The sequence below is a fragment of the Aulonocara stuartgranti genome (genome assembly GCF_965226115.1).
Source record: "Aulonocara stuartgranti genome assembly, chromosome: 2".
Classification (NCBI taxonomy): Eukaryota; Metazoa; Chordata; class Actinopteri; order Cichliformes; family Cichlidae; genus Aulonocara; species Aulonocara stuartgranti.
Window position 1 is genome coordinate 3,193,232 of NC_138940.1, and position 22,479 is coordinate 3,215,710.

Consider the following 22,479-nt stretch of genomic DNA (forward strand, 5'->3'; position numbering starts at 1 on the left):
AGTTCTTGAAATCAATGGTTTAAATTTGTTCTAACAGGTCATACAGAACTCCAAAATCACATTAAGATGTAGTTTTATGTACAAGTTATCGTTCTGCCTTTCACTTATTTACAGGTGCTTTAGGCTTTATGGCATGAAAATCACTAACATGTATATACTGGAAATTCATGATGCAAGTGCAGTCCCTTAATTTGTCTCCATCACCACAATAATGATGACATTAAATCTCAGTGCAGTTAGTACTAAACCATTAAATGTTCTGCAGCATGTGGGTACAAGTAGCTCTGCAGCAGTGAGCTTGTTGAGCTAGACGTCTATGCCGTGCTTCTTGAGGAGGGCTTTCAGGTTGTCGTTCTCTTGTGCCTGCAAACACAGACAAGAATCACCTTGTTACTCACTGTAGGCCTTCGTGCCACATACTTAAGCCTTCTGAGTAACAATATGAAGGAGTAAAGCCTAAATTGCTAAATAACAGACACCTTTCTGTATTACTGCTGTGAAATTTACAAAACAGACAAAAAGTAAAATAAGTTATAATAAATATATCTGATATTCCCCGTGCACAGAATAACAGTCACCACTTCCTCAACAAGAAAGGAAATACCAGACAACAGTACTGGTTTAGTTTATAGATGCATTTGAATATATACTGTGTATATAATTTATATGTTTTTTACTAATTTTAATTTTATTGAGTGTCTGTATCGTCTTAGCTGTTTTACTGCTACAATGCCAATGAGGATTCTGATACTGACTTAATGTGCATGGAGATCTTATCAGTAACTGTATTCATCACTCAGTCAGCAGCATTACAGTTTTGCCTTCTACTGCCTGAAATCCAAAGCAGGACTGAGTGTGTTGTGAGCGATCTGCCATCATTACTGCAGTTTTTGTGGAATTCCAGGCCTAAAGAGTTCCCCCACTGGGACTGTCCATTTGGGAACTTGGTGTTTTCATTTGTTTTAAGCGGCAAGCTAACTAAGGATAATGTTATCCTACTGTAACTGTGAGCTCGTTAACATTAAAAAACAGAATGAAAGAGTGACTAGAACTAAACAAAGCTTTAAAAAAAGAAAAGGTCAACGTTTGCTTTCGTTATGAGTTTGGCTCATATCGGTTCACTTTAGCTCCCTAATAATGTTACTAAAAGAGTCACCTCTCTGTCCTCACACCAGAAGGAGTGAATCTAAAGTATGAAGCTTTTCTGACTTTGCCACACTTCTGGAAAACTCTCGAAGTTGAATCCTGAAGCAGTGAATGAGGTGACATCTCTACTAAGAACCTGAGTGACCTCGTCCTCAAGGTCAAGGTCAGATTTTGTGAACACAAGAATGAGGCTAAGTAGCACGAGGGCATCTACTAAAACTCTCAGACAAGCGTGTAGCCCAGTGACATTAACCAATCAAGGTCAGAGGTCAGTTTTTCTGAAAATCTGAGGATTTTTGAATTTATACCATAGGTGCATCTACTAGGAGGCTGAGGAATGACACCAGTATTTTTATGGACAGGAAGTGTGTCACTGGGACCTCGTTCTCTAGAGAATGAGGTCCCAGAAAAGAAACTGACTTTTCGGTAACCAGGCAGTAATCTGTAATCTCTGTGCAGGGGTGAAAGATTCCTGACACACTAAGCATCTCACAAGACATAAGTAGTCCAAGCCTGCCAGCAGTAATCTTCATGAATATTTGACATCACCAGTTTATCACTGCGCTCCTGTAGCTCAGTGACTCTTTGAACCAGGTGGTCATAGCTTTCCTTCAGCTTGTGAACCTTCTGGTCTGCACGGGTCTTCACTGACACTAGGATTCCTACAACAAAATAAAAAATGGTCAGCATTTTAAACTTTGCCCTGCTAACCATGACATCTGGAACTTAACATCAGTCATTTTGATCTCATATAAAAACAAAAAACAAAACCTGCAAATACAACAATGTGAAAAAAATCTTTTAGTGGGCCACCATTGTGCTTTCTGAATAGTGACGTCTAATGTATTTTACATTCCCAATCTGCTTTGCAGCAAGATAAAAATGTATTCTTTTAGCAATTTGAACATGAATGTACATAGCGGACAATCAAAATGTGAATGTAAATGAAGACGATCATAAAAGAGAGGAGGCAAGAGGAACTCAGAGACATGTGATGCTGTTGCATCATTGATGAGCTGATTAAATAATCAGAGCCATGACCGTTGGTTTATCATTTCATCCATTTCCTGTGAACACTGCAGAGTGGCACTGACCGTTGATAATCCTGGCTACCCTCCAGAGTCGGAGCAGGATCAGAAGACCTATCCCATCAAAAGCGTCCTCATGGAAGATGAAGACAATGTCCAAGATGAAAGACACTGTCACCACAAAACCATCAAACACCTCGAATTTGTGCAGGAAGAATTCCAAGCGGTATGCAAACATCTTCCCAGCCAGCTCCAACATGAAGAAGGTGAGAACAGCCAAGCTCAGGTAGTGAAAAACCTGAAAAACACATAACAGTGTAGTAAAATCTCAGTAATACCCATGGGATGTCTCTTAGACTGTGAAGAAAAGTTGCTTGCCTCTGGAGCAATGTGGCCATGCTCGAGCTTGATGACAGCCAGATCTATAAGCAACTCAGCCAAGACAAAGATGGCATCCAGGATTACCAAACACACAACCAACACCTGCAAGCAGAGACAGTTATGATGTCAGCTTCTATTAGTTTTCAAAGTAAAAGAAAAAAACTGTGGTGGAAGGTACTTGAGCTCAAAACCAGTTGTAGTTGAACTAAATCTAATATCTGACATTGTGCAGAAAATAAGGTCCTCTTGCTTTAAACTTTCTTGTCTTTTGCTGCACTTTGAGGAAAAATATGGAACAATAGCTGGGTTATAAACTGGTACAGTTAAAAGGACGCTAATTCTGCATAGCCCATTGAATACCTGTGTTTCACTGTTCTATGGCATAATCCAGTCAATATTCAAAAAATGATGAGGAATCCTCTGAAACACTTGTTACCCGTAACTGTGGGATCAAACCACCAAGCTTCTGATTAGAAGATGACCTGCTCTACCTCCTGAGCTAAAGCCACCCCACTGGTCAGAACAAAACTTCGATAAAGGCACGTAAACGAGAATGAACAGTTTGTAGACTGGGGGAACCTATACAGATGATAACCATAAGGAGCGTGTATGGAGGCGTGGTCAGACGCCTGACTTCTGTTACTCTAAATCTCCAAAACAACAGCAGCCGCTTTAAAAGCTGTCCAGACATGACTGAGATGATGATCCCGAACAGAAGCTCAACCAAATTTACATTTTTTTATTTTTATGGACTTTTCCTGGAATCGTTTGCCCACCCTCATATTTCTCTGTCATTGTAATAGCTTAGTAGCTTTGGCAGACTGGAAGGCTCAGACAACAGTTTCTTTGGTACATTTTCTGAAAAGACTACAGCGACATACCTGGAAACGTTCTGAGCTGTAGAGCCTCTTGAATGAATCCCTAAATGTTAACGTAACTGGAAGCTGTGCCGTAGCCGGACTCAACTCCTCACTGGAAACATGCAGTTCTTCCTCGTCGCTATGGACCACATGCTGGTCCCCCACAGCAGTGAAATGCTTCAGGTACCGAGACATGATGGCAGGTTGAGGGATGAAGAGAGAGGACCACGTCCCACTTCAGCGCACCTTGGAGAGAAGTGTGCATTTCACTTTAAAGCCATGAAGTGTGGAGCCATAAACCGACATTTTGCAAGCTGTAGTTCATAAAGTTGAGCAATGTTGCAGGTTCCACTTATGACCAAAAATGGCATATGTTCAAAATGCTGTATACCTTCTCTACAGATTTCTCCATGTTAGTCAATCCCAGTTTACTTCTCCTTTTTTAATATTTGCAACATGCTACTGACAAACCAACTTTTTGGTATAGCATACAAAGGAAGCTGAGGAGCCTGCTTATCTATCCCACACCCCACTCAATAGATCTGGAAGGAAAAGTCATAAGACTGGTTTGGTTATCATGAAAATCCATCCTATCAAAATGTCATGATATCAAGACAGAAGGGCTGTTGAGCCCAGAGCTCTACAGGCTAATTATGAACCAGCTATGGGTGCTCTGTTCTTCAACGATAATCAAGTGACAGAAGCACCAAACCCCAGACATTCTTCATTAACTGCAGAGCTAATAATAGTACATCTTACATCTTAAATTCACTACAAACAGTTCCGCAAAGTTAATTTTAATTTCACTACTACTAACACACTTCATTTTTCATATGCGTTGATCTGTGATGTGATGGAAGATGCGCAGCAGAACACGGAATTTTCTAGCCTTACTCCAATGCAAATGGTCATTTTACAGGCGTTTTAACTATACTGGTGTAGCACTTAAAAGTACAAGAAGTCAGAAAGTGAGCGTAAAATTTCCGACTACGAGATTCTGCAGCACTGAGCGCAGCTTTGTCGCTTTAGGTCTGCTAGATTTTTCTGTTTATGCGTCTCAGACGTTGGCAGGAGGCTGAAACTCGTGATAGGCACGTCCATCCCTTTTACTTTTGCCAAGTAAGCATTTTACTACTGAGAACAGCGCTGGCCGGACTCTGCACAGCGGAAGCTGTTATTTGGTTTACACGAATAAACGGTGACAGCAGCTTACCTTTACCTTCCACCTTCTCCTTTGGCACTTTCAACGCTCCTCTCAGAGAAAGTTACTCGGCGTCAAAAAAACCCCAAAGAACCTCAAAACTCCGCCTCCGTCTTCAGACCTTCCTCCGCCCGATTCTGTCCACCTACCCGTCCCCGCCCGTTTTTATTTGTTTTGTTTTATTTTGTTACCTAATATAAAACGTTTATTTCGTTATAGTCCATTTCATAAAGCTATACAAATCTTTTTTGAGCAAAACTGAAATATTGCTGACAAAAAGCTCTAGAACAGCTGCCCCTTTCCCCGCTTGCATTGTTGCTCTAATTTTCTTTCTACTCCAGAATAGCAACACTAAGCGTTATGTTCGAATATATGTGCTGACTGATTGATTTCTCAATGTCCATTGGTTTATTTATATTCATTATCTACGCGTTTCATTAAAACATTTATTTAAATCATCCTCGATAGTGATGATATAGATCAGTGGTTTCCAAACCGCTCACGCGCGCGCGCACACGCACGCACGCACATATTTTGCTCAATTGCGGTTTATTTCTCACCTCAAACATTTACTAAACAATTAAGCAAATACAAGTAACCTGCAGGTAGTAAGAAAATAAACTACTAACTCTTTTACGCTACGTCCGCACCTACACGGGTATTTTTGAAAACGCAGCTGTTTCGTCCACGTGTTTCGAATCACACACAAAACTGAGATTTTTTAAAACTCATTTTTTGCGTTTACGTGTGGACGAGGAATACAGAGTTCGTCACGCAACGTTAAAGGTATGTGCCTTTTTTCACGTCAGCTGTGCGCCACGTTATTGCTTACATGAGAGGAATTGCAGAATGGCAGATTAACAGTATTTTGTCTCTATCTTCAGGTTTTACACGCTTACATAAACACCCAGTTACTGTCCTTCTATTTACAAAGGCAGAGGCGTCACGGTGTGATGATTATTTTCCCTGTGTAATAATATTCAACATTGCTGTCAATACATTTTTTTTTTAAAAATGCCTCTCTGTGCAAAATGGGTTCAAAAACATAAACAGCTGTGGGATCCTGTTTGTTTGAATCGGGGGAACAAATCGTGGCAGGATCAGCCTGATGTTATTTGTATCCTGCTGTAACTTTACTGTATAAAGAGCAAACATCTCCAACATGTCAGGAGCAGTTAGTCATTACAACAAGTGTTTGTGAACTAAAGATCAAGAATGTGGGATCCTGTTTGTCCGTGATCTAAACAGCCCAGCGCTGCTCCCGACGAAGGAAACACCAACCCTGCAGGGAGACCTACCTCAGCACCTGTGCAGGTGAAGCCAAAGGGAAGATTTGCTTCACCATATTTTCTAGTCTTTGGCTCAGAATGAAGTTGGTTTGGAAATCTAACACTGTTAATTCAATTTACATTTATTTATATGGTGTGAACTCACAACAGTCACTTTAAGGCATTGGACTGTAAGGTAACCCTACAACAACAACCTCTTTGAGCAAACGGGAAGTAAAAACTCGCTTTTAACAAGAAGAAAGCTCCGACAGAACCAGGCTCACGGACGGGCAGCCAGAAAGACAAGACAAACAACACACTAGAAGAGAGCCAAAGATTAATCATTTAATCACTAGTTATTAGATTTGAGTATAAAAAACAGTGAGTGAAAAATAATTAGTTCTCTATTCATAAAAGCTGGACCTTTTAGTTATGGACACAAAACCAAATGTTCAATAGACAGCTCAGCTCCTCTCTTCACTTTATAAGTGTATAAAAATAAAAAAAAAACCCTGCATATCTGGTGCCACATGCACTTAGGGACATGTTTGAACATGCCGTTCAATTTGATACAAACTGATTTGCACAGAAGTCCAATAACCAAACAGCATTTGGGTTCAGATCAGGAAGGCTGTTGCTCCAGTCACACCACTAAATCAAACTTTTAATAACCGGCAACAGTGACAACAGTTACCATGCGGAACAAGCTCAAATACATGCATTAAATAGTCAGTGTAGATTATCACTAACAAACCTGCTTGCAGCAGCCGCCAATCTTAATTTTAACCCAAAGTAGTGTAGCTACATTGGTTTCAAAATGTGGGTGTAGATATGAAGGTTTTAAATTCAAACTACATTAAAAAAAGCTTTAAAAAAAAGTTATGATCACTACTATACCGCTATACAGATAATTATCTTTGATTTAATCAGAGTTCTGCCTTTGCCAGCATGTAGTCCAGTTGGTTTTATGTGAACACAGTTGTGCCAGAGTTTGTTTTTCTCCTCCCCACAACTGCAGTATTCAGGAACCTTCAAATATAAATTCATCACAAACATCAAATGTCTTGTTCCATTTAGGCATTTATTAAAGCAATGACACATTCACTGTTCAGTTTATTCACCTTTGAAAGAGGTAGCTTGAAAACACAGGAAGTAGTGACAAAAAGGTTTAAGTACATTTCTCAAATAAAGAGGATTCCATCACATCTAGGCCAATGAAACAGACAGATGACTAATGTTCAGCCACAACGACAGGAACAATCATGCATTTGTCTGTTATTTAGCCTCGTGTACATTAATGCTTGTACCATTGTATAGTCAGACTTCAGCACCACATCATCTTGCTGTTGTTGTTATAACCCCAAATGAGTGATGCCATAAACTTAGCAGTAAAGAGTTTACTAGAAAGCCGTTCTCATAATCTGCAAACCGAGCAATAGACATTTGGTGGCTTTCAGACAGAACGTTGGTTTAAGGGATTTCAGCATTAGCTTCATTTTTCCAACCAGAATTTACAGCCATCTGTTCTCTTCAAAACACCACATGGGAAGCTTGCATCGCTTAATCATTGAGCTCAGTTGCAAGATAACCTCAGAATTATCCAACTCACAATGTACACTTGCTGTACTCCAGTGTAAATGTGTGTCCAATATCACCTATTGATGCTGCTGCTTAGATTAACAGACATTAAAAGGCAAACATTTTGATAGATCTGGTTTTAAACCTTCAAATGAGGGATTAGAGAAAAAAAATATAAAATAAAAACCCTCGTCTTGAAATCTAGAGCCCCTGTGAGGTTGAGGTATGCAGACAGGACTCCACATCCTGACATGACATTTGCCGAAACTGGTCGATGTAGCCAAGATAGCAGTTGCATCCCCAAGTCATCCAAAACTGCCTGTCAGGATCCCTGTCGACACAAAACCAAAGCACAAGTATTACTATTATTATTCAATCTGCACAGTGAAGGTAACTGAACTATTCCCAGCAGTATGTTTCAGGCCTTCAGTCAGGTTCTGGTAAATTGTTTTTACTTAAACCTGTGCCAAGTCCTGACTTTCTCTCCCAATACTAAGATTCTCCAGCAGAGATGAGCCAGTCTCTGTCAGAGCAGTACAAGATTGGGTTCACACCATTTCTCCACATCCTTCATGTACATCACACATACCTGCAGTCAGTCAGCATGAGCTCCTTGCAGCATAATGTGTTATTATTCACTAATCAGTGCATACAGGGCAAAAACTTAAATACAAGTAAAAGTTGTCAGTGAGACCCACCTTCAGTCTGTAGATAGCAGTACCACAGATCCTCTGCCTGCAACACAACCACAACCACTATTATCTCATCTATTCACAACAGCCTTTTGCTCAGCGCCAGGCCAGTGTCAGTCTCAGTGTAATAACTTTAGATTTACCACACACCACCCACCAAGAAACTGATTTGAATTGTCCAAGAATTTCCAGCCAGTGTCAGTCTGGATGTTCTCCTCCCACAAATGACTGATCAGTGCATCCCCATCGGAAACTCATGCCACTTTGGATGGAGTAAAATCTGAGTAAGCAGCAACATCTAGCTGCTGTAATGTTGTGAGTCTGTGGCATCAGTTGGTCCCTGTTAACTACACTAGCTAAGAGTCTGAAGCAAATCTAGCTTAACATCAGTCTGAAATTACACCAGGAATGACAAAGATGTGAACATGACAAGACTGCTAAATAGTTCAATGCAGAACACGTCTATAAACTGAATTTAACTTACCTTTACGCCTAAAGGCAAGCAGTGTGTAGTTCTACTCCACTGCCAACACTCAGCCTTCATGTCTGTTTAACACTGGGTGCCAGCATGTCTGCAAGAGAAACCAGTGCAACATCAGGATAGTCTTCAAGATGACAATTTGTAGGTGTTCACATTTAAGGAGCTTTTAATTTGTCTGCATCCTCAGACTCAAGACAAATCATATCATCTGAGAAGGGATCCACTTTAAAGTGAAAACTAATGCAATGGCACAAACCACATTCACATCAAGCCCCATTTTCTAAACTGAAGTCAGGGAGCACAAACGTGCCAATTTATTCTTATGTTGTCACAGTTACTTCTGCTAGCAGACTTATGTGGCAGCATATCTGTGAGAACAATGGAGAAATATGTAGTTGCAAAGGGAATCCCCCCAAAAAAATCTCATTACAAAAAATGGAAAGTTTATCTGGTTTAAACACTTTAATTGGCATTTTCCTTGCCCATGTCACTCAGTACTATAAAAGCTATAAACAGAATTAATTAGGCAAAGGGGAAAAGACTGTCTTGAATAGACATGCCCCACACATTTTTTTTTAATTGACTGGCTTGTTTAATAGCCAATAAAGCATTTTCTAATTTATCAGTTTTTCTTGGAAATGTTTTATTCCCAAAAGCAGATTTCTCACCGTAATACTTTAAATCTAAAAGACTTACCAACTGAAGTCACTGCCTGTTGTGTCCGTTCCATAGTAACAACATGGCGGTGCCGCAGAAGTGTCCACTGCAGCCTGTCCATCTGAACCCACTGGGGAAAAGAAGCGCGAAACCAGTTAAAAAGGTCGGGCATGAGAAGCACTGAGTGGTAACAGCAGACATCAGTCGTTGTTTCACACACGGTACTTCATCTCTTTGTATGTTGGGCAGACACTGTGATTTTTTCCAGTGGCGTCAAACTGTGCGTCCATAAAATGAAGGTTAAAACAGAAATTCTGTCGCTCGCTCTCGGTCTTTCACTCACACAGACACACAATCAACCTTTCTAAATTGCTAATGAAAAACATGATCAGGCAGCTGTGATTGAGCAGCATGTAGATCCAACTATTGTCACGGTTGTTGTGTCGTGATAATTTTGTGAGGCCACATGGAAAAGGCTCGGATGAGCTTTCCAAAGTTCTACAAGTTGTGCCTCCATCGCTTGTGTCCAGATCACACGCTGCACTGCCGTGCTGCTTTTTCACCGACGTTTATGTGTTTGCGCGTGCGCAGTGTGAGAAGCTGCGGTGACACCCTCACGACGGTCGGGACCAAGCGATTGATGATCGCGAGCTGGTCGTGAGGTGTTAATCGCTTCTCGTTACCCCGCGTAAACTACACGACGCACTATGAAGGCCAAAATCGGGCCGATCGCCAAAACGCTCGCACGACTGAAAAATCGGCTCAAAATGGGCCAAAAATCGCAGTGTCTGCCCAGCTTAACGCTGCTCCTGCACAGGAGTAGCCCACAGACTGGTTGTTGCACATATTTTTTGATGCTGTCTCCCATCAAGAGCCCACAAGTAAACGCGGACTGCCATTGCACTACACCCGCTCTGCGCACTCACAAAACTTTCGAGTCCCGTTTTAACACAAATTTGTCGCATGGATAAATTACACTCGCTTTAGTCCTTTTCCTTGTCGACGCACCGCACGGGCCTTTACTGAGCAGACCTCACCATAATGAATTTTCCTCCTTCCGCACCACATCTTCCTGCTGACTGAGAGGCAGACCACGCGTCTCGTGTCAATTTATTAAGCCCGGATACCGCTGTGCATTGTGGGACAGGAAGCTCTTCCATCTGTTTTTTTTTTTAACCTTTATTGAAAGAAATTATCGACAAGTCAAGGAAACAGACCAGTATTGAAACAATTTATATTATAATGTTGATGAAGCAAGTCATTTTAACTTTAAAGGGAGAAAATAAAAATATCTAGGGTATAATAATAAGGAACATAGGCCTTTTGACACAGGCAGGAATATTCAGAATAGCAAGTACTTTGTGATTTTACAGTATAGTACAGCAGTTTTTTATTTATATTAGAAAGAAGCCTAAGTGACTTAAAATAATGACAAAAGTAATTCAAGAAGACGGTAAACAGAGGAGGGGTATTTTTTCCACTTACATGCATGAATAAAATACTTACATAACACTATTACAAAATTGACAACATCTGAGATTTTAGAATCCAGATTGTCCATAAAGTAAAGAACATCCTTAGATGTGAAAGAAGGTATATTGGAAAGAGTGAAACCCAACAGTGTATTTCAAACCAAAGAGCATTAACATACTGACATTTGAAAAATAGATGCTCTAATGTTTCTGCATCAGAAGAACAGAAAACACAAGAGTCGGACTCTAAATTAAACCTTTTATACAGGAATTCTCCAAATGGATATATGTGAATACTTTAAAGTATTTGCGATAAGATTTAACAACGGTATGGGTATCGCTTTACAAGCCTTATTATAATTATTAAATGAAACGTCATTTTTATTTATCAATAAATTCTTCGTACCATAGCAAGTTTCCGTTTTTGCCAAGATCAAAAATAAAACATACAACCCCATCATACCAGTTTGATTTAAATAAAGACTTCTTATTGACGACTATAACCCTATTATTCCACATCACAGAATTGTGAAGTGAAAAATTGTGGGTGAAAATTAGTTTCCCAAAATCCAAAGCCTGCTTATAGAAACTAGACAACTTAAGAGGAATCTTAGAAAATTGCATTTGAGCAAAAAATCGAACCCGCCGACATTATTAAGGAGTTTGTTTGGAATATGGTACCACATAGATTGAGGATAGGAAATGCAATCGTTTAACCATGTGAGCCTGAATGCAGCAATAATGGATTCAAAGTCTAAAGCTTTTAAGCCCCCATTTTCATAGTCTTTAACCAATTGTGATTTGCATATATAATTATTTTTCCAGATAAAGCTGAATATAATAGAATTGGGCAGTTTAATCGTTTCTGGAGAGGTAAAAATTGAATAACAGGGGGTATATGAGTCTTGAAAGTTCTTCTGCTTTAGACAGTAAGATATGACCTAATATGGATAAATCATGTGTTAGGCAATGATTAAATATTTTTTTAACTGCATTTAATCCAGCAGTTATGTTATTAATCTCTCGATCATTAGTATTTTTTACTGATTATTAAACCAAGGTGTTTTACCTCCTCTTTTACTGGAATATTGTTAATAATACTTTGATTACAGCTGTGTACAGCTAAGATTTCACATTTTTTAAGACTTAGTGTTAAGCCGGATGCTTTTGAGAATGAAAGGATTTTATTAATTGCAATAGAGACCAAATTTATATTCTTTAGAAATAAGGTAGTGTCATCAGCAAATTGACTAATTTCAAATTCTTTATCAAGAATGTTTATGCCTTCCAGATCTGAAGAGAGTTTGACATAAATGGCAAGCATTTCTGTTGCAACAATAAACAATAACGGGCTAATAGGGCATCCCCGTCGAATGCCACGATTAATTTTAAAACTATTAGAAAATCCGTGATTGAGTGCAATACTACTTTTTATATCTCTGTACAACATTTTCACTACACTAACAAATCTGGGGCCAAAACCCACAGCCTCCAGAGCTTTAAATAAAAAATATGCTTCAAAGAATCAAAAGCTTTAAAGAAATCAAGAAATAAAATAAGGCTATCATCGATTAAATAATTGTAATCCAACATATCTAATACTAAACGGGTATGACGATGAATGTGATGTCCTTTTATAAAGGCTGACTGTGTCTCATCTATTATTTGAGTTATTCCTGTTTTTAATCTGTTGGCATAGACATGAGCTAACAATTTATAATCACAGCAAAGAAGTGTGATTGGTCTCCAATTATCTAAAAGGATAGAGCCCTTGTTTGGTTTAGGAAGTAAAGAAATTATTTCTCGTTTCATAGTTGGAGATAGCATCTGATTATTTATCCATTCATTAAATACCTGGGATGGAAAGGTGCTGCGCCTAACTGGAGGGCAGACTAACTGTGAATATGAAGAGCAGCGCCGCCCTAGGCCACAGTAACAAACAACAGCAACAGAACCTGAAAAGTCAGCGCCACCTGCTGGTCAGGCTCAGACCACTGTGGATCTTAAAGATGAGGAGGAAAAGGAAGGAGAAGAAGAACAGCCTGGTGCAGCAGGAGCAACAGGCAACAACTGCTCACACTGCCAAACCAATACACCAGACAATTATATCCACGCTATTTGGTTCTGTCCACCAGTTCAGAAGTTTTGGCGCGAGATATGTGAAGACTTATCGAAGTGTCTGAAATGTAACATTCCAACTTCCCCCTTAGTGTGTTTGTTGGGCTTAGATAATGTCACTACAGATAAGAATATAGCCCATTTGGTTTTCACTGCCCTATGCATAGCCAAGAAAACAGTCCTCATGAACTGGAAAAATAAAAATAATCTTAATTCTAACCAATATAGAAATTATCTAATAGATTACATTAGTCTCGATACAGCCTCTGCCACCACATCAGATCAATTGCTCTGGGCTCCTTTGATCAGCTCCATCACCTAGTGGGGGTGGGGGGTCATAGTTTGGTCCCGCCTTCACTGTTGTGATTGGTGTGGGGGTAGGGACAGGCTTGGGGATTCCCCAGGAGCGTCTTCTTTGGAAGGCTCAGCCCGGGGTTGCGGTCATCAGAATCAGAATCAGAAAGGGTTTATTGCCAAATGTTGAGCAGGTTTACAACATTAGGAAATTGCTGCGGTGCTTCAGTGCAAACATACTGTCATAAATAGCACTTAAATAGACATGGAAAAAAATAAAAGTAGGGATAAGAATTAAAAGTGCTACGTGGAAAGATATGTGCATGAGATATACATGAGATATATACATGAGAATAAGAATTAAGAGTGCTACGTTGAAAGATATATACATGAGTGCAGGTGGTGATCAGTGCCAAACATGGAATGATGCAGTGAACACAGCGTAGGGTCATGTGTTAGTGGCGGGTACAGTCATATGGTTATTGTTCATGTGTCCAACAGCAGAGGGGAAGAAACTGTTCTTATGGCGAGAGGTTCTGGTGCGAATGGACCGGAGCCTCCTGCCTGAGGGGAGCAGGTCAAACAGACTGTGTCCAGGGTGAGAAGGGTCAGCTGAGATCCGAGCTGCACGCCGCAGTGTCCTGGAGGTGTACAGGTCCTGCAGAGATGGGAGTCTGCAGCCAATCACCTTCTCAGCAGAGCGCACAACACACTGCAGTCTCTGTTTGTCCCTGATAGTGGCTCCAGCGTACCACACGGTGATGGAGGAGGTGAGGATGGACTCGATGATTGCAGTGTAGAATTGCATCATCGTCCGTGTTGGCAGGTTGAATTTCTTCAGCTGCCTCAGGAAGTACATCCTCTGCTGGGCTTTCTTGATGACGGAGGTGATGGTGGGCTCCCACTTCAGGTCCTGGGTGATGGTGGTACCCAGGAAGCGGAATGAGTCCACAGAGGTGATGGGGGTGTCAGTCAGGATGATGGGGGGGGAGTGGGGCTGTGTGCTTCCTGAAGTCCACAATAATCTCCACTGTCTTCTGGGCATTCAGCACCAGGTTGTTGTGGCTGCACCAGGACACCAGACGTTCAACCTCCCTCCTGTCATGGCCTGTTAAGGGCTCTGTTGGTTCTTAGATGATGGTTTCCTCGTGGCTGAGCGTAACTGGAGTCATGTGCGGACGCATTTTACATCCACAAACGTGGTTTGTGATACATGTGGCAAGAAAGTGAGGTGTTGTGGCAACACCACCAAATCATATCACAGAATATGACGAGCGTATGTTGAGGCGAACTGAAGAGGAGGACAGGGACAGGTGCTGCTAGGGCGAGACAGACGTCTCTCACAGAGTCCTTTAGTGCGGCAGGCAGGCAAGGTGTTCAAATAGCGCACAACTTCAGTTTTTTTATTTCTATATGATGAACCCTGCATTATTAAGTGATAAGAATAAGTAATCTGATGACCTGTAATCATTATGACGCTATAATTTGAGATACAATAAATAAAATACGTTTTTGTACAAAGTATCAGTAACAGATCAGTATCGTCGATACCACCCTGAATTTTACTTGGTATCGGATTGGAAAGGAAATCAGTGGTATCACACATTACTAGTTGAAACAAATAGGAACCCCAGCCGACCTGTTTGTACCATGACTAAAAATAACTATCTCCCCATTGTTGTGACCAAAACTTCACATCATGTTCCTCAAAATGAGTTTCCTGGAGAAAAAAACAATTTGCCTGTTGCCCCTTGCAGAACTGAAAAACAGCTTTGCGCTTAATTGAGTCTTTAAGTCCCCTTGTGTTAAAGGAAAATAAAGAAATGTAAGTTTTCAATTGGAACACAGAACACATGAACAGCTTTAAAGATGAAGTTTAGGAGGTTGAGTAGGAAAGTCTTGAGGTAAAAGTCCCATCATCTGAAATGTTCCACTATATTCCTTTCATAGTCAGATGTCAGCCCGTACCTGGGGTCTCTTCCCTGATGCGTTTGCCTTCTATGAAACCAAAAGGGCCCCTGAAGCCCGCAGCCTTGCCTTCCTTCCGAGCCTGGTCGATTTCTGGCCACAATGCTTGTCTGGATCTCCAGTCCTCCGGGGGTCAGGTCTTCAGCAAAGCGGATGCCTTCTTCTTTGCACACGGGAGAAGCCTTCGTTCACCTCCAGATGTCATCTCTCACAGCATGTCTCACAAACAGAATAATGATTTGTCGATGCCGCTCTTCCCACTCTGTGGACAACATCTTCTTTAGGTCCGGAGCAATCCTTCCTAGAAGTTCCACCACTTCTTCTCTGATATTTTCATTTATTTTCTCCTTTTTCCCTTTGATACGGAGACACCATCTTCTTTTCTATATTTCCTGGCTCAACACACGCTCTTTAATGTCGTCATTATCTTTTTTGAGTGATTCAATCTCTTTTTCCAGGTGTTGTATTTTCTTTTTGCATTCTTGTAGCTCCTCTGAATCAAACTGCACCGATTTAGCGATGGAAGCCAGCATGGCGCTATGTTGTTGAATTTGTTTGCTAACTTCGTCCATGCGGTCATCAACACGTTTTCCAAGATTCTCAGTAGCTTTTAGTATACTGTCTTTGGATGTGTTGGGGTCGTTATCAACAGCCGTACCTTTTGCTTTTTTCTCCATATGTGGTTTTTCAGGAGTATTATCAGGGGTTGTTAACAGTCTGTCCCTCTTGTTGTGAAAGGGAGGTCTTTCACTGCCGGAGGTTTCGTGTTGTTGTTTTTCTTCATGTTCGGGCTGAAACATCGTCAATATAACTCAAAGGAGTGAAATATATAACTTTAAGATTATCATCATCATCATCACAGTTTATTTATATAGCACTTTAAAAACACACAAGGCTGACCAAAGTGCTGAACAATAGAAATATAAGAGATTATAACATTAGTGAGGAGTTCAGACGGATGTGACTGCTCAGCCCGCCATCTTGCCCTGCCCCCTTTGTGTGAGGACCTTATCAGGAGGAAGTCGGCTAAAGCTGAAGCTGCGGCCTGGCCCGTCAGGTCTGAGTTCAGCTTTTTTGTTTTTTGCTTCTTTTCTCCATCTTTATTTCAGGTAATAACAAATATACAGGGGCTTGCAAAAGTATTCGGCCCCCTTGAACTTTCCCACATTTTGTCACATTACAGCCACAAACATGAATCAATGTTATTGGAATTCCACGTGAAAGACCAACACAAAGTGGTGCACACGTGAGAAGTGGAATGAAAATCAGACATGATTCCAAACATTTTTTACAAATAAATAACTGCAAAGTGGGGTGTGCGTAATTAGTCAGCCCCCTGAGTCAATGCTTTGTAGAACCACCTTTTGCTGCAATTACAGCTGCCAGTCTTTTAGGGTCTGTCTCTACCAGCTTTGCACATCTACAGACTGAAATCCTTGCCCATTCTTCTTTGCAAAACAGCTCCAGCTCAGTCAGATTAGATGGATTTGTGGACAGTTTTGGCATCATATGAATGATAACAATAATATATTTCTCTGTTTGTTGTTGTAGGGGTACCAGTCGAAGAACTGGTTTTTGAACAACAGCAGCGTCTGGATTTTGAAGAAATTCAAATGCAACAAAATGATGATGAGGAGGACAGAGTTCAGGACAAGGAAGAAGAGGCTGATAATGAAGAGGAGGAAGAGGCTGATGTTCCAGCAGCGGGCATAGAAATAAATCCACCTCAGGAAGTAGAAGGACCCGGTAACAGTCGCCCGTCCGTCGGATAACAGTCGCCCGTCCGTCGGGTAACCCGACGCACAGATATCCATCAAGAACTGTATTTGTCTTATGGTGAAGCTGAGGAGAAGAACGACAGGAGAGATGTGGGAGGTGGTGACGGTACAAAGCCCAAATGAGACGTCCATCCTGACATCACCGACTCAGGACTTTCATGAAAGCCTCCACTCTTTGCTGCTGTGGCTCGCTCACGCAGAGAGCAGACGCTACGCAGTGGACATCGGCCACCCAGACACGACTCTCACAGCGCTGCAACAGCACAGCAACACCCTCACTGCTCTGCAAAAGGAGCTGCAGGACAGGCAGGCTCATCAGGCCTCCCTTCAGACTCTGTGGTCTCAGCTCCAGCCTGAAGACGGCACAGAGGAGAGCAACGAGGCCCGGGAGAAACTCCACGTGACGGGGAGCAAGCTGAAGCTGCTCCTGAAGCAGGTGGACGGCGACCTCAGCAACCTGCGGCAACGTCTGGACTGTGAATCTGCTACAGCCGCCCAGTGTCAAAGTGTTTCTCAGGAGGCTGCAAATTCAAAGAAAGGCTCCTCCACTCAAAGAGAGAAGCGGGAATCGTCTCCCCCTCGATCCTTCTTCTACCGGGCCCTGCGTGCCGCCTTCCCTCTTCAGCTCCTGCTGCTGCTCCTCCTGCTCCTGCCCTGCCTGATTCCAATGTCGGAAAGTGACTCCACCCTTACCAATAACTTCGCCCGGTCCTTCTACCCCATGTTGCATTACCCCAACGGCCCACTTGATTGTAATATCCCTCAGGGCTCTATACTGGCCATTTGTGGCCACTTTGCTTTTCGCTTTTTTTCCCCGCATTTTTGTTCTGTTAAAAAAAAAAAAAAAAAAAAAAAAGGAAGTAGAAGGACCCTGGGTCAATAACAGAGCTGAAATCCCAGCAGGAGAAATTGAAATGAACCCGGCCCAGGCCCGGCTGAGAGTGACAATGAAAGTGTCCTTGAGAGTGGTCCTGACAGTGACACCGATCACAGTGACACTGACGACGACACTGATAACAACAACAGTGATAACAATGACACTGATGAGAATGACAATGATGATGGTGGAGACAATGTTCAGGATGGCCCTGTGCCACTGGCCTCCAGCCCAGTACTGGGAGGTTCAAGGAGGAGACCAAGGGAGGAGGAGGATGATGAAAAAGAAGATGGGGCACCTGGACATCTAGCAAACTAATCAGAGGATTCAAAGATGTACGTTTCAGTTGCAGCTAAATCTGTGAGTCGTCTGCATAACAATGAAATGAGATGCCATGTTTTTTAAAAAGTGAACGCATAGAGAGCATATAAATTGAAAAGAGAACTGGGCCAAGAATGGACCCCTAGGGGACCCCACAAGTGAGTGAGGTTTTTGAGGATGATGTATCCCCAATCTAACAGAAAAGCTTTGGTTGGAGAGATAAGATTTAAACCACTCCAATGCAGTCCCTTTGACTCCGACAGTGTTCAAGCTGAGAGATAAGAATCCTATGATCTACGGTATCAAAGGCAGCACTGAGGTCTGATAGTATTAAAATGGCAGAATCTCCCAAGTCAGTAAAAGTGAAAAGGTCATTAAAACCTTTTAAAAAAGCAGTTTCGGGGCTGTGGTGGGCTTTAAAACCAGACTGAAATGCTTCACTAATGCCATTTTTATCTAGAAAGGTCTGGACCACAGCATGTTTAAAGTCAGCAGGGACACACCCAGACTGAAGACTGCTATTGACAATAGACAGCAAACTCATACCCACAGTGTCATAACATCTTTTAGTAAATGAGATGGAACAATATCCAGAGTACAAGTACAGTGAAGATTTTGAAGCAGTTCCCCTGATGGTCCACTGGCTTCAAATCGGTCTGCTGCGCGGCCTCTTGACTTAAGAAAATCTCCTGTGTTCTGGGCCAAGTTATTAATCAACAGCAACAACATGATGTTGAGGAGGACAATCTTCAGAATGATGAGGAAGAGGCTGCTGTTCCAGCAGCAGGCACAGAAATAAATCCTCCTCAAGTTGAAGGACCCTGGGTCAATAACAGAGCAGAGATCCCAGCAGGAGAAATGGAAATAAACGCGGCCCAGCAAGCAGAAGATTCCATAGCTGAAGAAATGAGGTGGTTCTGGGATAACGAGGAGGCTGAGAGTGACAGTGTCCCTGAGAGTGGTCCTGACAGTGACGCCGATCACAGTGACACTGACAACAACGACAGTGATGATGATGGAGCCAAGGGAGGAGGAGGATGATGAAGAGGAAGATGGGAAACCCAGAAAACAATCCAAACACTGAAATTTGCTCCTGGACACTCAGTGTTGACATTTCCAATTTTTTCTTTGGAAGGTTCACCAGCATACCCACACCGGCGAAAGAGAATACCTCTGTGACCAGTGCGGTAAAAAGTTTAGATCTTCATCTAATTTGAAGGTCCTCAAGCGGATCCACACTGGAGAAAGACCATACCTCTGTGACCAGTGTGGGAAGTCCTTTAGACAGTCAGCGCATTTAAAGAAGCATTACCGTACCCACACACCAGAGAATCCTGTCAATGCTGACCATGAAGCTGTACCGGCATTTCCACAATGACCACACTGAAAATGTTAAAAGCCTATTTGTAAAGCATAAAATATTAAAAAGACAAAAAACACTTGATTAAAATACATGATTAAACTCTTAAATTCATATACAAGTGCTGTTTTCTGTTGTAACTTTTCGGTTACCGTTGTTTTATTCAACTTCCTTTTTGCTTTGTCTGCTTTTTCTATTTGCTTGTCTTTTTTTTCTTGAGTTGCAGTGCATTTGACCTATCAAGGCCACCGTACACCCCACCTTAATAACATTGTAATAAAAACTCGAGGACTTAAAACCTTTATATCACAGACCTTGTGTTCTCGAACCAACTACGATAGACATGTTTCCAGCAGTGAGACCAATTACACCACAAAAAATTGATCGTTGATCTGTGTGTTCTGTCTAGTATTACACAGATGTTTATATAAACAGTGATTCCTACAGTAATATACAGTAAATGTTTACAGTCCAAGGATACCTATAATTACATTACTGTCCACAGAGTCACACAGAAGACATAGATTTTATTGTGAGCTGATTATAAATCAGGACGCTCTAGGCCGCAGGTCGATGATCGATTTTGTAATTGTATCACCAGACCTGCGACTATATGTTCTGAACACTTGGGTAAAGAGAGGGGCTGAGCTGTCAACTGATCACTTGGATCAGGTGGCGGGGGAGGACGCTGGACAGACCCGGTGCACCTAAATGCGTAGTGAGGGTGTGCTGGGAACATCTAGCAGAGGCCCCAGTACGTGAGATCTTTAACGCACACCTCCGGCAGGGCTTCAACAGCATTCCAAGGGAGACTGGGGACATTGAGTCCGAACGGACCATGTTCAGCACCATTGCTGAAGCTACTGCATTGAGCTGTGGCCGCAAGGTGGTTGGTGCCTGACGTGGTTCTAATCTCTGAACCAAATGGTGGACACCAGAGGTGAAGGGAGTAGTGATGGGATTTCCGGCTCTTTTTAGAAAACGGGCTCTTTCGGTTCGGCTCACTAAAGAGAACCGGCTCTTTCGGCTCCGAACTGGCTCTTCAGGTTGTTTTGTTGCTTTAATTAATTTATTATTAACAATAATATAAAATTATGCACAAAAGGAATTACTAATGTAAAAAAGTGGTTTTATTTATATATGTTTATATATAAATATTAGGGGTGCAACGATACACAAAATTCACGGTTCGGTTCGATACTTTCGATACACGGTTTGATATTCTTTCAATACAAAAAAAAATGTTCATGCCTTTTTAATTTGTCATTTATTAAAATTATAAATATATATTTTAACTCAAAAGTACAGTTTTCAAATTTAATGTTGCTGAAACACCAAAGTAATAAAAAAATTAATCTATCTGATCGAGAAATCCCTCATCTTTGGAAAAGAGAGTTTATTACAGAGAAATGGCTCTTTCCAAAATAAAAGCTATACTATACTCTTCTTCTGGGCTATATTCTCAGCAGCATATTAAACATATCAGGTCCCCATAAGGAGAATCATGTGCTAACGGCTGTCTAAATGACTCGGGTAAAGTTTGTAGCATGCGTGCTTGTTGTTTTTGTCTGCTTCCACTTGTCTTTGCACTAGGATGATGTCGGAATAAATTTGCAGTCATATTCGTTGTGTTCCCACTAGTGTTGTCAGCGTTAATCTCGTTGAAATAACGTTAATGCCACAACACGGCAAATCTCGGTTAACGAGCTACCGCGGATCGCCCCGTGCGTGGGGCTGGACGGCCAACACGTTAACGAGCTAACTGCGCTAACGCACTAGTTCCCACCAATGTAATTGAGCATTGCGTGGCACATCCAACATACTGTTTTACTTTAGTCCATGACGCGCTTACCTTCAGGGTCATACGTCACATGAAAACCAAAATAGTTCTAAAGGCCAGATCTGAATGAGGGTGGGGGAGGTTCAATTTGCCATGTTGCAACGAGAGCTTAACTTCTGTCTCGCTAGCTTGCCCTGCGCTCAGTGAATCTGCCTTCGACTACTCCGCCTAGGCTGCACTGTCGAGTGCAGAGCCACTGAGCGCTCAACACAGACAGCATCGTCAGAAGGAAAGTTGATAAAATAAATAAAAAATGTTGTATTGTTCGATACATATGCGTACCGAACCAAAAGCACTGTATCGAACGGTTCAATATCGATACGAGTATTGTTGCACCCCTAATAAATATATGCGGTGGCCCCTAGAGACAAAACACGTACAAACTCCAAAAAGCATTTCTAGCATGAACTGAACTTCCAAAACAGCTACCTAGATCACTTAAATTACACAATTGAAAGCATGAAAGCATATGTGTATTGTTTGTGTATTTATACACAAGCATTCATATACAGTCAAATAATTAAAAAAAAAAAGTTCATTTACCTGTTACTACCACATCGTTGGTACTTGCCGGCTTGTGTAGCCACTAGGTAACACAAGCTCAACACTGTGCCTAGCATCCAGGAGCACTTCTGTTGTCTTTTGTACGTGTTTTGAGTTTTTATGTGCTTCTGAGTTTTTACGAGTTTTGGAGTTTGTACGTGCTTCGGAGTTTATACGCGTTTTTACGTGTTTTGGAGTTTTTACGTGTTTTGGAGTTTGTACGTGCTTCAGGGTTTGTACGCGCTTCAGAGTTAATACGTGATTTAATTTTTCAGCTTTTTCCTTTTACAAATTTAAAGTGAAACAACACAAAACACTGCAAACCACAACACAATTAAATATAAATTATAATATGAAAACAAAAAGAAGACCTACGATGTTGGAGAGAGAAATAACATCATGGAAGAGACATAAAGTGAGTAAAAAACGTCCTAAATGCATTTCGAATTTATTTAGAACTACAAATTAAATTTCTTTTAGCAGTTATTGTTTTTTAATGTCACAATTCCAACCCTGCTCCTTTATCCAGACCTGGACCGGCAAAAGTGACCCGAAATTGGCGCTCTGGTGGAGTTACTTTGTGTGTGAGAGTGCGTGTTTATAAGTAGTTTTAAAC

General features: G+C 41.4%; 3 protein-coding genes and 1 long non-coding RNA gene across 4 annotated transcripts; 1 reads left to right on the forward strand and 3 right to left on the reverse strand.

Moving 5' to 3' along the window:
• Positions 1-2: 2 nt before the first annotated feature.
• hvcn1 (hydrogen voltage-gated channel 1) lies at positions 3-4,932 on the reverse strand. The gene is made up of 6 exons (XM_082544298.1): positions 4,629-4,932; positions 3,437-3,661; positions 2,553-2,657; positions 2,241-2,472; positions 1,696-1,808; positions 3-363 (listed from the first exon to the last, which is right to left on the reverse strand). The coding sequence occupies exons 2-6, from the start codon at positions 3,608-3,610 to the stop codon at positions 307-309; spliced, it is 681 nt and encodes a 226-aa protein (XP_082400424.1). The 5' UTR covers positions 3,611-3,661; positions 4,629-4,932; the 3' UTR covers positions 3-306.
• A 439-nt stretch (positions 4,933-5,371) lies between these two features.
• LOC309712978 (nesprin-2-like) lies at positions 5,372-20,680 on the forward strand. The gene is made up of 2 exons (XM_082544263.1): positions 5,372-5,402; positions 16,696-20,680. Exon 2 carries the CDS (start codon positions 16,978-16,980, stop codon positions 17,803-17,805), a length of 828 nt encoding a protein of 275 aa, XP_082400389.1. The 5' UTR covers positions 5,372-5,402; positions 16,696-16,977; the 3' UTR covers positions 17,806-20,680.
• Positions 6,947-10,435, reverse strand: LOC309713037. Its single transcript, XR_014278470.1, has 5 exons — positions 10,330-10,435; positions 9,332-9,422; positions 8,639-8,726; positions 8,161-8,197; positions 6,947-7,793 (listed from the first exon to the last, which is right to left on the reverse strand). It is a non-coding gene; the product is annotated as an uncharacterized lncRNA (long non-coding RNA).
• On the reverse strand, positions 10,455-16,715 carry LOC309713019 (uncharacterized protein). Its single transcript, XM_082544340.1, has 2 exons — positions 13,130-16,715; positions 10,455-10,469 (listed from the first exon to the last, which is right to left on the reverse strand). The coding sequence occupies exon 1, from the start codon at positions 14,219-14,221 to the stop codon at positions 13,625-13,627; it is 597 nt and encodes a 198-aa protein (XP_082400466.1). The 5' UTR covers positions 14,222-16,715; the 3' UTR covers positions 10,455-10,469; positions 13,130-13,624.
• Positions 20,681-22,479: the final 1,799 nt, after the last annotated feature.